At 48.6% G+C, this 15,588-nt stretch overlaps 1 protein-coding gene across 1 annotated transcript in view; it reads right to left on the bottom strand.

The window, feature by feature from the left end:
• The window catches only part of AFF3 (ALF transcription elongation factor 3), a 428,458-nt gene extending 416,044 nt beyond the window's left edge, over positions 1-12,414 (bottom strand). The window contains exons 1-3 of the mRNA XM_072951324.1: positions 12,350-12,414; positions 12,083-12,199; positions 11,266-11,387 (exon numbers count right to left, since the gene is read on the bottom strand). Of these exons, the coding sequence (XP_072807425.1) occupies positions 11,266-11,387; positions 12,083-12,103 (143 nt within the window). The 5' untranslated portion in view covers positions 12,104-12,199; positions 12,350-12,414. The remainder of the gene's footprint in view (positions 1-11,265; positions 11,388-12,082; positions 12,200-12,349) is intronic.
• Positions 12,415-15,588: the final 3,174 nt, after the last annotated feature.

Here is a 15,588-nt window from a genome sequence, read left to right as displayed (position 1 = left end):
CCTACCTCTCTGACCACCCTTTTCAACCTCCTTCATGAGCCACTTCCCCTCCCACAGCCCCGCGTGTCCCCAGCCTACTGCTCTGTCCTCACTCTTCCTGGAGAATCGTGTCCAATCTTGTGCCTTTTGCTGGCACCCAGATGCTGACAATTCTCAAATCTTTACGTCTGTCCTTGCTTTTTTTCTAAACATCATACAGCAAACTTTCTGCAGGCAGCTCTCTCTGGAGGGCCCAAAGGCATTTCAGAGGCAACATTTAAAAATCCAAACCCTTCATTTTTCCCGACCCGGCCTGCTCCTCCTCCTCCACTCCCTCCCTCACCACACAAGCTGTCTCCTAAAAGCATCTTTGGCCCCCTCACCCTCCCTCAGTCCCCCAACCAGTCAGTCAGCAAGTTTCCTGACGTCATTCCCTCCACACCTCTCCAGTCCCCCCCTGCTTTCCATCCTCACTGCCTGGGCTGGGCAGCCTCGCTCCCTGCCTGACCCGACCCTCCAGACGTGACCCATCACGGTCACCAGAGTCACCCGTGCAAAATGCCTTCTAGAAATAATAATAAAATGCAAACGTGACCACTGTGTTGCCCTGCTCAGACAGCAGGCCATCACCTACTGGAAAACGTCCAAGCTCCTTGGAATTCTCACAAGGCCCTCCACGCTCCGGGGCTCCACTCCCCAAACTCCTCTCCTGCAACTCCCTGCTTGGAAGGCTTCAGACCCACCCCTGACCTGCACTCCATCGTTGCTGCTGCTCACAACATGCTGCGTTTCACCTCTCTGCCTCTGTTCACCTTGCTGCACCTGCTGCACACCCCCCTACTCCTGGCATAACTCCTATTCATCCTTTAAAACTCAAATCAGATGTCACTTTCTCCAGGAAATCATCCCTAAAACTCCACACTGGGTAGGGTACCCTTTTATGTTCCCCACAGGATTCCCTATTACAGCAGGTAAAACCCCTGCTGAGATTATTCTACAGAATCTACTCCAGGCTGAAGTATAAACACACTGAGAGCTAGAGATGTGGTCTCTTCCCTTCTGTGTCTGGCTTAATAAACTGTTGTTCATCTCAACCCAGAAACGTACACATCTAGAGAAGGAGAGGTCTGAAGAGCAGCTTACAGCATCCACACTAGGTTACATTATTGTATATAATATTTCAGGACATTAAAATCTTACTTTTGCCCTGCTGAGGTATGGTAAGAGTAAAGAAAAGAACAGAAATTAATTTATGTAACTAATTATCTACCTAAATATGAGAAATTAAAATAACACACTTCCTTCCTTTTTAGACTATAAATATTTAATTTGCATACTCAGAACTTGTTAACTCAGCCTTGGAGTTTTAATTCAAGTTGCAGAGAGTTGGGGGGGGATGGGGCTAGATATTTAGCTAAAATTTACCAGTTTTCCCATAAAATACTTTTCTCAGGTATTCTGCTCCTACTGAAAGATTAAACTCTACTTATTAGAGAACGAACACTCTGAAGAAAAGCCACTTAAAAGATGCAGTTATCAGAAGAAACCATACCTTCTTCTGGGGAATGATCTACCTTCAGTGAAAAAAACACACCGAGGAGAGCCCCCATGGTTCCAGCTGAACGGCCCCTCCTGCACGTGGATGTGCTTCTGGGGACACAGCAGGCCCTACCGGCAACGTCGGGCCCAGGCTCCAAATGTCATGAGCAGCAGGTGGTCGGGGCGCTCAGACATGGCGTGGACTTTCTCTGCCTCACCCTGACGTGAGCCCAGACAACAGGGACCAAGCCAAAGGCTTCATCTGAGACTCACAGTGCTAGCGGTACAGCTGGTATACCACGGTGAACTATTACACCATTTGACTTTACACCCAAAAGAGAAGGCTGTTACATGTGGATGCACGGTCTTCCCAGCACTGCTGATTCAGCAGCCTGCTTCCGCAGGATGACAGACAGCTTATCCCCTTGGCCCCGGAGGTCTCCAAAGCTAGGCCCTCTCCTCTAGAGAGTCCTCGTTTCTCCTGCGGACCAGGAGAAGGGGCTGAGAGGCCCACTGCAGAAAGCGGAGGGACCCAGCCATTTTGGATCCCGAGCCTCTATTCCAGTGAACTGTAGAGTCCATGGCCAGTGGAGATACCCGCCTCTCAGCCGGAGGGGAGGACCCAACCTCCGACCACACTCAACACCCCAGCAGCTCCGAGAAATGACACCAACGGGCTCCCTGTTGTGGAACATGGTCAGTAGGAAAGGGAGCGGGCAGACCATGTGACGGCCTGTCTTCTCAGACAAGCTCAAATTCTGAATAACATAACCAAAATCCAGAAGTTAGCTGCCCACCATCAGCTGCCTTTTTGTTCTGAGAGAACGAACTCTTGGGTGTTTCTTCTTAGGACCCAAAAAAGCAAACCAGTGGCTCTGAGAGCCCTTTTGTGCAGTTAGTTTTTTGTTTTTTTGTTTTTGAGAGTTGTGTAAGTCATCTGACTATTCCATTATTTGTACCTTGATGGCCAACAAATAGTGTTTTTTCCAACGTGAAAGAAAACACATTAATCTGATGACCCTAGTACAAACCAAAGCCATAACCTACCACTGGCTTTCCCCATCTGTCTCCATGCTGGAGGGCAGTATTTTCCCTCTGTCCTCTTCCCAGTCTGAAGGAAAAGTTACACTCGTAGAATGTAATGCTACATTTTAGAAGAAAGGTTAAACAAAACTAGTCAGATAACATAACGGAGTATGAGGCACAAGGCAGGATCGCAGCCACCAGAAGCACGAATGCCCAGAACGCCGGGCTGACGCTACTGTGAGCACTTCCTCCGAGGGTTCACGTGGGTCCCAAGGCTGCAAGATTTACATTGGTCACTATCATCCCTGAAAAGTCAGCTCTGTTTCCCAGATCTGAAATGGTCACAACTGTTTAAACCCAATCTGGCTTGCTCCCGTCAGCAACAGTCCTCCAGACCTATCTCAGAGAATGGATGTGTGTGTGTGTGTGTGCGTGTGTGTGTGTGCGCGCTCATGCCGCGTGTGTACACACACACAAACCCTCATTAAAAAGACAAAGTAAATAAAATTCCCACCAATCTCACAGCACATTCAAAGTCAACCGTGCTGTATTTACTTGTGAAATCGCTGCTATCCGCACTTATTTTTCTAATGAAATAGCGTTGGAAATTAAACAAAGAAACTGCAGCTAAGTTTGACCACCTGATGGACTCAGGGCACTGTGTGGTCAGGGAGAGGTAGCCAGCAGTGCTGGGATAGAAAGTCCCCACCAGTGGCGTCTGAGACTCACCAGGGGTTCCACTTGGAGCTGAGCTGTGATTTCTCCTGGGACATTGGGAAAGTTGCAATTTGCACCTATGGCCACAGGGTAGGGCAGTGATTCTGCAAACAGCTCTTCTCCCTTCCCCACCACGGCCACCTCCCTGCACCCCTCCACCCCTACCCAGGCCCCTCCCAAAGAGAATGGCTGGGAGACAATGGAGACTTCGCTCTCAGTGCTGGGCACCTACAGGAGCGATTGTGAGGGTTCCAACAAATCCAGAAGGGTCTGTGAGAATGTGTCCAGTTACTCAGCACCGGCTCCCGATGCAGAAGGACCCAGCCTTTGAAGGATGATAACAACTGCAAAGCTATAAAAAGTGATTAGCCTATTTATTACAAATTTTGTTTACTTAGGTTTTTACGTTTATTTCCCACTATATTCCCCACTAGGATACAATTAACCACCCCCTCACTCATCAAAATTGTATTAGAAAGACCCACGAAAATAAAATAAATGCCGCATCTAAATGTAACCTCCTGGCTTTGTGGAATTGTAATGTTATTATTCAGGGCCTCCTCAAAATAAAAAGAAGAAAATATAGTATTTTTAAAGAGCTTCTTTTCAAAGGAATTTTTACCTTCTTAGTTCTTGCTACTCCAGGTTTGGTTGAAGGACCAGCAGTGACACATGGGAGCTGATGAGAAGCGCAGTCCCATAGCCCCACCCTGCACCTATCAAATCAGAATCTGTACTTTATCAAGATCCCTGAGTTATCTGGATGCATGTTAAAGTTTGAGAAGTGCTTGCCTGAGCGACAGTGAAGTATATGGACCGAAGCTCTCAGAACTGTCTTCTAAGTCTTTTCTCCCTCGAGATACATTTTACAGAAAAACAAATATATTTTGAAATTTGAAGACAAAAGCAGACAGATTATTTCCCAGAACTGGTGATGATCCACTAGAGTAAAGTCTTTTTCTGTCTAAACTGCAAGGTAACTAATTAACATTTCAATGAACATTGACAGAAAATGTGTTCCGTCACTTCATAACTCAGGTAAACAGTACAGGTACGACAAGAAGAATTTAACTAAGACTAACAGACTCCTGTTACAGGGCTCTAGAGGGCTTGGGGAAACTAATTTCCTGTCCATAAAAAAAGGAAAAATAAAATTATTTCAGCTCAAGTTAAGCACAGAACTCTAAACTGAGTTGCTATGTTAGAGTGGTCTCCAAATTACAGTCCTCATTTTTTACCTCAGCTAACAAGCCTCCAGGGAAGAAATTACGTGAAGAAGTGTAAGGACCCTCTATGTCCTTCTCTGTGTGAGTGGAGAAATTGCAAAGGGGGAAATACACGAGTGAATGCAATGAATGACTTGGGCACTCTTGACTCCTGCCCCGTGATGAAAATGATCATAGAATTTTGAAGCTGGAAGGACTCAGGGAAACTTTCTGTTGTTGGTCCACTTACTCAGGAATCTATCTCTACAAAGTCCCTGGCGGGGGATCTACAGCCTCCAAGGGACAGGTCATTGTTGCCCTCTGAGACAGCCCTGTCACACCACTGTGACTGTTAGATACGATCTTACTTACGTCCTTGGGCAACCCAGTGACACGTCTGGAAACACTCCAGCCCCCTATCAGGCCCCCAGGTGTTCATTTCCGTGGACTAAACCCATTAAGTTTCTTGGGTGATGTGGTATCCTCTCATCCTGGCATAAGTGTGTATTTTGTTTCTAGTGAAACTAAATTATGATTAGCCTGACATAATTTAATGAGACCCAAGGAGCCAAATGAAGTCATTTGATGTAATGGGTGGTAATTCAATACATTCTCAGTGAAACATCAAAGATTATGTAATGGTTAATATATCTACATATGTTGGTCACACAACCATAAGTAAGGACATATTTGTCTGTCCGACAATGATGTACAACTAAGAAATACTACCAACCTCTACTCAAAACTGTCCCTGGGTCCCACTGCCAAGGACAGGACTCTGCACCAGAGGGATGACCTGGCCCAATGTGGCCTTTCTGTAGCCTTCCTTGTTTACGATAGAGATTTTTTTAAGGAAGCAAAGGGTATAAAAGAACTACATTTGGCATTCACAAAGCAATTGACACTTTTATTACTTAACATCACAACCTTATGAGGTAGGCCAGTACAAGTGCTGTCATTTTATAAGTGATTAAGCCAAGACTGAGACTAGGAAATGAGAAAAAGCATGAGCTGCCCAGGGCCAGACAGAAAGCGGGGTTCGAGCCAGCTGAATTCAGAAACCTCAATTAAATTCCCAAACAAAAGAGAACAGGCAACACTGAAAATAAGTTTTATGGATTTCACTTTGAAACAAAACAAGGAAACATTATGGTACCATTAAATGACATTAAAAATCATCTTTTATGGCCTTGATTTTGCCACCAAGGCTTTATTCCCAAAATAAAGAAAATTTAAATAGGCAAACTTATGCCAGGTTAAAAATTCCATTTACATAGGGGGAAAAAAATCATGCATTTCATTTTCAGAGATTTTTTTTTCTTAAATTGGCTGTTATGTTAACCAATATTATGCCAAAGGGCCTTGTTCAAGTTGCTAAATTTAGTATCACTGATTAGACCCATTCTGGTTCACAGGGACATTCTACCGAAATAGATTCTTAGCATTTTATAACCCTCCTACATTTTCGCAAAAGAAAATCCGGAACACAGGAAGGTATCATTTCCCTACACACAATACTCATCTTCATCGTCATCAAAAGGCACTTGGTTAAGTCCCATCGGTACATCCAGTGTACATCCTCCCAGGTGTCCTGACAGCCCCCAGCAGAGCTCCTCAACTTCATCATCTTGAATTAACCAGTCTCCCCACCTGGCTTTCTCCAAAACACACCACCCACGGTGCCAAGCTGATGCCCCTCACAAGTGGATGCACCCCTCAGCTCCCAGCCCCCTGAACTTCACTGCTTCCCATGAACATTCCCTCTTTCTCCTCCATGCTGGCCACCAGCCCCTTGGGGGCACGGCCCACCCGCCCTGGCCCTGGAAGCCACTCTGCTCAGAAACAATTTCATCCCTGCACTTGGGGAGGCCCTTTCCCACGCTCTGGGCATGCTCTGGGGCTCTTGGCCAATCACAGCCCCCGCAGCCAACCATTCGGCCACCTTGGGCCAATGAGAACGCACACAGTCTACTGGGCTGCTCGGGACCAATGGGCTCCAGGACGCCGGGGCTCAGGCCACGCCCAGCGAAAGCCCCGGGGCTTGGGCCCCTGGTGCACCTCTCCTTCCGCCCTCTGAGTTCTGGCCAACTGCTTTGGCCCCTAAGGGATGACAGAAGGGACAGGGGTAGGCCTTAAAATGTTTGCTCTCCAGGGCCTGGAGAAAAGGGCTGAGGGTCAAGATGGACGATCTGGGGCAGTTTTCTGACTCTAGGGCCTGGGGAGCCTGAGGAGGCCGGGAAGGCGGTGGTTGATTTGAAGAGAACCACGTGCGTCAGCAGGCACTACTGGGAAGCACCAGGTGTAGACTAAGTCGTTCGTGGTTCAGTCTGGCGCCCCTCCTCCGCAGAAGCGCAGTCCTCCGCCCTGAGTTAGTTAATAACTTTATCTTCGCCAAACAAGCTCCAAGCTTTATTCCCTCCTTATTTCTATTCAGTTTTACCTCACATGGTCTTCCCTCCCTTCATTTTCTGCTTCTGAAAATCTGCTTCTCCTCCAAGATGCATTTCACATGCTTCTCTGTCTTACAGGTCGCCTACCCTCGCCACAGGATGTGCCGTCCTCCCCATCCCACGGACAGCGTCAGCTCCGTAACGTGTCTGTGCCCTAGTACAGGTATTTACACGCACGGATTATTCTACGAGTTCCCGGCAAACACGTCTTTCCTTTGCATCCACTGCAGTAGGGTTTTCCCATCTCCCTCCCTTAAACTACAGGTTTCAGCTCCTGGATGGGAAATTTTTGAAAAATAGAATAGAAAATATCAAAGCACATCTCTCATAATATGGGTGTTATTTCAAGACACTTGTTTCAGTTATGAGTACGTGTGCACACAAATGATGCAGTGGGTTGCAGTGTTAAAAAAAACTTGTACTGTGAGTCATGGTCTAAAAGGTTTGAAAGCTACAGCTCTCTGGTACCTAACCTAGAGTGACGCCTAATATTCTCTGTGAATGCTTACTGAATTGAACAAACTGATGAGTGTGATACAATCCATTTCTTAGAATTTCAAAGATTCCACTTTGAAAGAATATAAATTATAATGCCTATTGGAACAAAAGAAAATAGATTCTGGCCTATGTGAAGCTGGGTGGAGGGGTATAGAGTGGGGGGTAGTAGAGAGAGATCCAAATATTTACTGTTGTATTTCAATAGACTTTCTCTCCATTAACTAAAATGTGTCTATATTTAAGGAAGATTAAATACAATTTTGCCTAAGTTCACTTTGGAAAGCTCTTCTCATTCACTGAAACCACCTCGTGATTACAAAGTTCTGTATCTTTAAAATATTTGGTATAGGTAATTCCACCATGATTCATAAAAGGATCTTTCAGAGACACCATGAAAGCCTTTGTTCCAGTTCTTTTTTTGCCCAAGATGCCGCTACATCCTCTCAATACCCCACCCCCACCGTCTGTAAAAATGCCATTCATCTTCCAACGCTTAGTTCAAAGGCCACCTTTTCCATGGAAGCCTTTTTTTTAAACTCAATTTTTCCTCTTTCCCTCCTCCACCACCACCTCCCCCCTCCCCACCCTGGTCCCAAATATGGTCTTTTTCTTTTCTGAATCACCAGTGTTGAAACCTTCCTTTTGTATGTGTGTACTTGTCTGGTCCCCACTAGACAATAACCCACACCATCCGTATTTCCTCTTCTCTGTAACCCCTCCAGCAACCAGCACAAGGTCTGGTATTTAAGAGATGATCAATAAAATTTGTTAAGCGAATAAGTGAAAGCAACCATTACCCTGTTAAAAGGGATGGTCATTATTTTAAAGACCCTGAGGAACAGCTGACATGCCCAGCAGCTGATCAGAAACTGGTGGAGGGCAGGAAGGAGAGCCAAGGGGCTGGAGCAAGAGTTTGAGAGGTGGTTCTGCTCCTCTGGACGTTGCCCCTGGAAACGCACTGAATCCCCAACTCTTCCAGGACTCAGCTCTACCAAGTGAAGTGGGGGAGCTGCGTGCAGAATGAATGCCTTCACCTCGGTCCACATTCTTCACTCTTGCTTCAAACTGGAAACAGGAAGTGGAATCAGAGGTGGGAATGAGGGCAACCCTTCTCAACTTCAAGGCAGGACGAAAAGAAAAGTTGAAACAGCTATCTGATAATTCAGGCTCTAAAGCTCCCCCTGCCTTGAAAAATAAATATAAAGGTTTCTCAGGGGTGGGGTAGGAGGGAGAAGGCTGTGCAAGGAAGCAGAGGAGGTTACATTCAACAGTACGGGGCTTTTCTCTTCAGATTGTCCCCACAGCCATTTGGGGACACTTCCAGTGACCACTAGACTAAGTCAGCCCATGTTCAAAGCCACAGTCATGACTAACAAAGTGCAATTTGTCTTATTGGAAAATGACGCCCACCAATTAGAAAAAAAAATTGTTAAAATACCATTCTCTTTTGCCATGAACCTATACCTTCCCCTACCCCCGTCCAAAGAAGTGTTTTTCTAAGATGAATTACAGGAAGAAGTTTTTAGTGGTCTTCATTTTAAATTTATATACATTTTATAAGTTAATTTGAATAGGGAAGCAGTCATAATTTCCTAAATCATGTTTTGTTTCCAAATCTTTAATTTTAGATTAATATAATTCATGCTCTGACCGTCTCTTTCTTTGATATTATAATAGCAGAACTCTAACTTCCAGTCCATCAAGGTTTTGTTCTGTATTTAATTTCAGCGCTGCTCTCATAGACTGGGAAACATCTGCAATATTATAGGAAATATTTGGATTTGAAGTTAGAAAACTGAGATTTGAAGTTAATGCTTGGTTTGAAGATGGCTTCCCCCACTTCTAGATGTGTGACCTGGGGCAGGTTACCTATCTTCCTCACCCTTGATTTCCCAATCTGTAAAATGGGAATAACAACAGTACTTGCTTGCTTCTTAAGGTTGTTGTGAGGATTAAATGAGCTAAAGCATGTAAGGTTCTTAGAAGAGTGTCCAGTAAATGGCTGTTTGGCAAATGTTAGTTTAAAAGTTCTGCTGTCATTTGTTTCATGGTCTCAGTAAAGTCATTTTACAGTTCAAAGCCTCCATTTCCTTGTCTGTAAAATGAGACTACTACCACTTTCAGGATTGTTATAAGAGTCATGTTTTTATTTAATGGGGGGAGGGGATTACATTTCTTTCTTTCTTTCTTTATATTTGGAGAAGGTACTGGGGATTGAACCCAGGACCTCATGCATGCTAAAGCATGGGCTCTACCACTTGAGCTATACCCTTCCCACTATTATAAGATTCAAATAAGAAAACAATGGATGTGAAAGCATTTGACACACAGAAAGCACTCAAATGTTAATTGTTTCGGGTCACCTATAAGCTTAAAAGTAAACCATAAAATTAAAAATTTAACAACTTAAAAGTCAACCATAAAATTGAGTTAGAAAATACCATCCAAAAATCCACCCATGACTGAGAAAACGTGTTTGAGAAATGCACATCCAAGGAGTTTGGCTTATCTTCAGCTGATCAGAAATATATAAACTTTTATAAGATGTAAATTCTACATCTGCACACTAGAAACACTCCCTCAGTCAAGCCAAACTCCTACTATATTACAAGCAAGAAAGCCTGCATGGTTTCATAAGCCAAAGACAAATTAATGGACTGATTAAAATCTGACTGCATGTACAGCAACTTTAAAAAAATGCTTGTCTTTTAATTTTAAAAAATAATAAAAGTACTGTGGCTAATGTAAATTTCAAGTCAATTCAACAGACATTCACTGTGTAACTGTGCTCCAGGTAACTCAGCTGGGAACTGAGGATGCAGAGGGAACGAGAGCTCAGGCCTGTGCTGGAAAAGCCACGGAGGATGGCTGTTAATTGCAAAATATTACTCATAAAAGTCATAAGGGGGCTTCAGTTTGAGTCAGCAAGCAAGACGAGCAGCATAAGAATCTGCCAAAACAAAAAAAGTTCTTCCCTTTGACTGAAAAACTGCCTCTTAAAAGCAAAAGTCATTTTTAAAGCACAGTTCTTATCTGCAAACCTACGGATTTTGCACCAGAAACCAACATTTCTAAGTGTAAACCTGTAAAATCATTGGTATCTGTAAATGAAAGGCTGAAATAACCCCAGGAGCAACAACACAGTAATTAGCAACTTTTATAGAGTAATAACATGTTTCATATTCTTTCTGCACTCGCTCTTTGAAGTTTCCAGTGTAATATATAAAAGTTTTATTACATTAGGGCCCATCCTTGTGTACTTTATAGGCGCCAGTATTATGCAGAGCAAGCTGTACTTAATCGTCCTCAGATCGTATATAAGAAACTGCCTGATAAAGCACTAGCCTTGTGTCCACTTTAGTCTGTTACACCTGGCTTTAGGAAGATAAGTGACTGGAAGCCTAAATCCCCAGAAACATACACACAGCCACATATCATCTATATGATCTATAAATCAGAGAGCAGTTTAGCTTTAAAATTGCACATTGCATATTCATGTGCACACCACTTGCAGCTTGAAACACATGTGAACTCTTTACTGAATTAAAGAAGAAAAGGAAAGAAAGAAAGGAAAAAAAAAAAGCCCACAACTCAGCTCCACAATAAGCGATTACCACAGGCAGAACAGAGTGCAGTTAAATGCTTGTTCCACAGATGTTCATCCCCGTAAATATTAAACATAACACAAGTTCCTCCAGGAATACGCAGGCAGTAATCCTGCCACCCGAATAGGGGTGGTTGGAAACATTTAGGAGATGGGGGGGGGGTTGGTTAAGAGGGATGTGAAAGTAGCCAATGGGATTTTTAAGACACCCGCAACTAGAGTTAAACTGCTTCAAGCAGCGCCTTACCTACAGCAGCTCCTCAGTGTGAAACCCCGGAGCAGCAGAACCCGGAGTGCTCCCCCGGCCGCCCGCTCCCCCGGCTTCGAGCTGCGAGCGCGGAATAAAGGGACACACCGGGCGCCGGTGGGCTGGAGCCGGGAGAGAAGGAGGGTAACCGTGCAGAGGCAAGGTGTGAAGAAAGGGCCCCAAGGAACTGCTGAACCTCGAGGAAATGAGTCCCCCAGAGCCAGGGCCTCTGGAATTCCCTCATGGCCAAACACTCGCCCCTGCCCTCAGGTTCACTTTCCATCTCGGGTGGGAGTGGGTGGGCGAGACAGAAAGGATGCGGCCGCCAGGACCCGGCGCAGCCAGGCAGCAGGCTGGAGCATCCTCTCAGGGCACTTCGCAGCAGCCCTCACTCCAGGAGGTCTCCGGTGTGAACCAGAGGCTCTCGGAGAAGAGGGAGGGGCGCAAACGGAGGGAAGGGAGGTGAGAGGGACAAGGGAGGTGAGAGGGACTAGGGGGCCGCGGGGTGGATCCCTGGGCACTAGTGACACGTTCTAGAAATCGGTTCTTTTTCTCTCCACGGCTGCGCTCTGCCCCTGGCTCCACAGAGCACCGGCCCCCGGGCTGAGACGAGCAGCACCAGGGGAAGGGCACAGGAGAGGGGGTCGAGAAGCCGGGCAGGCGGCCGGGCCTCCCCCCGGGGGAGGCAGGAAGGAGCCGGCGCGGCGGACGCCCCCGATCCACCCCGCCCCCACGGCGGCCGGCCGCCCGAGCCCCCGGCCCAGGTGAGGGCGCGCGGGCCGCCGCGGCCGCCCCGCCGGCCGGCACGGGGACTCACCACAGCGACTCGAGGTCCCATTCCTGGAGCAGGGCTAAGTCGAAGCTGTCCATGGTGGGAGGTGTCAGCGCCGCCGCCGCCGCCGCCGCCGCCGCCGAGCCTCGGGCCGCCCGCGCGCTGCAACGAAAGGCGCCGCTCAAGGTGCATCCCGGCCGCGCCGGAGCGGCCGCCGCCCGCCCGCCGCCCGCCCCCGGCTCGGGGCTCCCGGCGCCCCCCTCCCGCCTCCGGGCCGGCCGCCCGGGCGGCAGCGGCGGCCGGCGCACTCACCCGCTCGCTGGCTCGCGCAGGCACACTCAGCAGAGAGCGGCGAGCTCGCCGCGCCGCCGCCTCGCCCCCCCCCCCCCCCCCGCCACCTTCCCCTCCGCGCCCGCCCCTCCTCCCGCCCTCGCGGCGGCCCGGCCCGGCCCGCTGCAGCCGCCGCCGCCGCCGCCGCCGCCGCGCCGCTCCGCGCCCGCCCGCCCGCCTTTCTCCTCAGGGAGGCGCGTGTGCGCGGGCGAGGCCGAGACGCGCGCGCGCCGTGAGCCCCGCGCCGCGCCCGCCCCGCGCGCCCCTGCGCTCCCCGCGCCGCTCCCCGGGGTCTCGGCCGCTCGCAGGCCTCGCCGCCCCGCCCGCTCCGACCCCCGCCGCCCACCCGGCCTTCGGCCGCCCGGGGGCGCCCGGCGCGGGGCTGCGAGCCGGGGCGAAGGGCAGGCGGCGACGCGGAGGGCCGGGGATGCTGAGCCGACCCGGCCTGCCGCATCTGCTGCCCCGGTCCTCGCCCGGCCCCGCCCGGCCCTCCCCGGGGTGCACGCACTTCTTGGCGGGCGGGGGGGGGGGGGGCCGGAATCTGCCGGATCCCGCCGGGCGCCCCCGCGGGCGGTGGGGAGGCTGCAGACCCGGGTGGGTGCTGGGAGATGCCCGGGCCGCCCCGGGCGCCGGGAGAGTTCGCCGTGCAGCCGGCAGCAGCGCCGTAAACAAACCGTTTAAAATATCTGGAGTCAGTTAAGTGAAATAAAGGGGAAACAGAGACGAAACCTCTTCTGAGGGACCTGCAGTTTGGCCTGCAGTGGGGTTCCCCGCCCAACACCAACACGATCCTCCAGCTGGCCGGACCCTGGAAACCCTGCTCCTTTCTGTTTATTTCTTCTAGGGAAGGGGGAAAGGCCTCTGGGGGTTAGACTGCGAACTCCCAGTGCTATCTCCTGTCTGGGGAGTGGCACACTGTCAGCTAGAAGGATGGCAAGAGTGTCACCGCAGCTTCTGAAAATCAAGTTATTATTATTACTTCCGTGAGTTCAAAGAACATTTCCCTCTCCCTTACTTGTACAGACGTACTGAGGAGCCGGAGCCTAGAACAGGACCAAAGCTCCGATTCTCCGCAGCTGGCCAAACCCCAGAACCCCTCTTTTGTCCCCTGACTCTCCAATCCTGTGGGCCACAGTTCTGGGAGCCTCGCTGGGGATTCCAAAGACTTCCTGGAGAGAACAGGACAGGGCAGTGCAATGTCCCATTACTTGCACCAAACCCCCAAGTCCCTGCTGTGAGGGAGGCCTTTCTGGTACTGTCCCCTTTGTTCATTCTAGGCAAGAAGAACCACTGACTGCGGCCACCAGAAATCTAGACCCTTGGGTAGAAGTCACAGTCCCTCCACCTGGGGCAAGCCTAGGAGTCACCCTCTCGACCTCCCTGACCTCTGAATGAGAATTCACAAACTGAGTCTGGAGAACATGTTGGAGAAGAAAAGACCAATGAGAATTCCTTCCTATTTGGGGTTGGATTACAAAATGCTCAGCCCCCCTGCCTTCCCCCAGCTATGGAGTCAGCCTTCCTTTATTACATCCATAACTAATGTGCAAAATGTAAAACAGGAAATTAAGGCAGAGTGAGCATCAATGTAGTATGAAGGAAAGGGATTGTCATTTTACGTGCTGACAACTCCCAGCCCCTAAAAACCTCCCTCATTAGCTGAAGGTAGTAACAGGGCCACAAAAGAACAAAGGGAAAGTAAAGGGAGAAAGCACAGGTGTGAAGGACTGTCTTCCCAAATCCTAGTCTACGATGTATTTGGAGAGAAGTGGGGGGAAGCTGTCTTCTTAACAACTCCTTAGCATAAGCCTTGTTGGAAATGTTTGCTCTGGCAAAAGTGAGCTGGCTGAGACATCCAGACAGTGTTCCCAGGAACAAAGGATGGGGGTGGAGGGTGGAAGGGAGCGGGAGGAACAGCCCCTCTCTGGAAGGACTGCAAGTTCCACTCCCCGACAAGACAGGCATCCTGTCCCTCTGCTCATGGCTGCAGCCGGGAAGCTTCTTAAGAAAGGAGACCTCCCACCCTTTGCTGGGAGACCTGGCTTTCCTTCCAGTCCCACCACATCTGTTTACACAACGGCGGGGGCTGAAGCACAAACATAGCCGTGTTTACTGGGACTCCCATCCTGGGCTCACAGCTCAGGATACAGATCTGCCCTCACCAGGGAGGCTGCGGCTAAATAGATGGTCCTGGAAAAGGCAAGGGAGGAAGCCCTGGGGCTTACAGAGCTGGCAGAGGGGTTCACTCATAAGGGGCCTCGCCCCACAAGCCACGTAGGAATGAGTAGATTTCTATTCGAATTTAAACATTGGGCCTTATGTGAATACATGAGCGTACTTGAGCCTAAAGCAGTTTTACTGTAGGTAATAAACATTTTTTCTTCAGGAATAGCTCATATTTCCAGTTTGGGGCCTTGAACACAGGGGACGTTGCATGAATTCTTTTATTTCCATTGTATGTTTTTGTGGATTGTCTCCAGTTGGAGCATAGGGGCTTTTGAAGAAACCTATATAATCTTGTCAATGCCATTCTTACGAAGTTGGCATGGACATAAATCTAAATTAATACTAGTTACAGGTAAAATGTAGAACAGTTAGTGAGAGCTTTTATAGGGTGATCTGTTTATGACTCTTCTTCACCTGGTTTATTAAGATGTTCTCAGTATCCTCCAGCCCCTGGGTACACATACCAAAACAAGCACTTAATCTAGTTGTCAAAATTTTAAATCCTTAATAAAAAGCGCGCGCACACACACACACACACACACACACACACACAGGCATTTCCTGGGATTCAAATGCCAGAACTAAAAGGGAAGATTTTTTTTTTGGTATTTATTTATTTTGGGGTAAAGAATTAAGAGGCTGCCAAAGTTAAAGATAAAAAAAAAAACTGATGTTTCCTATGAAGCTGATGTAGCATCTGTGCATACTAAAGGTCTTGAGACCAGAGAGGCTTCTCTCCTGAGATAAATGAGACAGTACTACAGAAAGTGGAATGAGGGCGCCCAGCTCTGGAGAGCCGCTGGGGGAGGTGGCTAAAATGAGAGGGCTCCTGGGGTTCCTGGGGCAGGTTTGCTTCTTTGGGCTGCATCTCTGAAGGAAAGGGACTCACGAAGGAATCCTCCTCAGCCTGGAACAGGCAGGCATGCGCACTTGCCCGCTCACCAGCCATCAACCTGGAATTGGAAACCTCCTCAATAGACCCAGAAGCAAATCTG

Source organism: Vicugna pacos, chromosome 28 (assembly GCF_048564905.1).
Source record: "Vicugna pacos chromosome 28, VicPac4, whole genome shotgun sequence".
NCBI classification, from domain to species: Eukaryota; Metazoa; Chordata; class Mammalia; order Artiodactyla; family Camelidae; genus Vicugna; species Vicugna pacos.
Note: the sequence above shows the minus strand (reverse complement) of the source record. Positions and strands in the feature narration are given on the sequence as shown.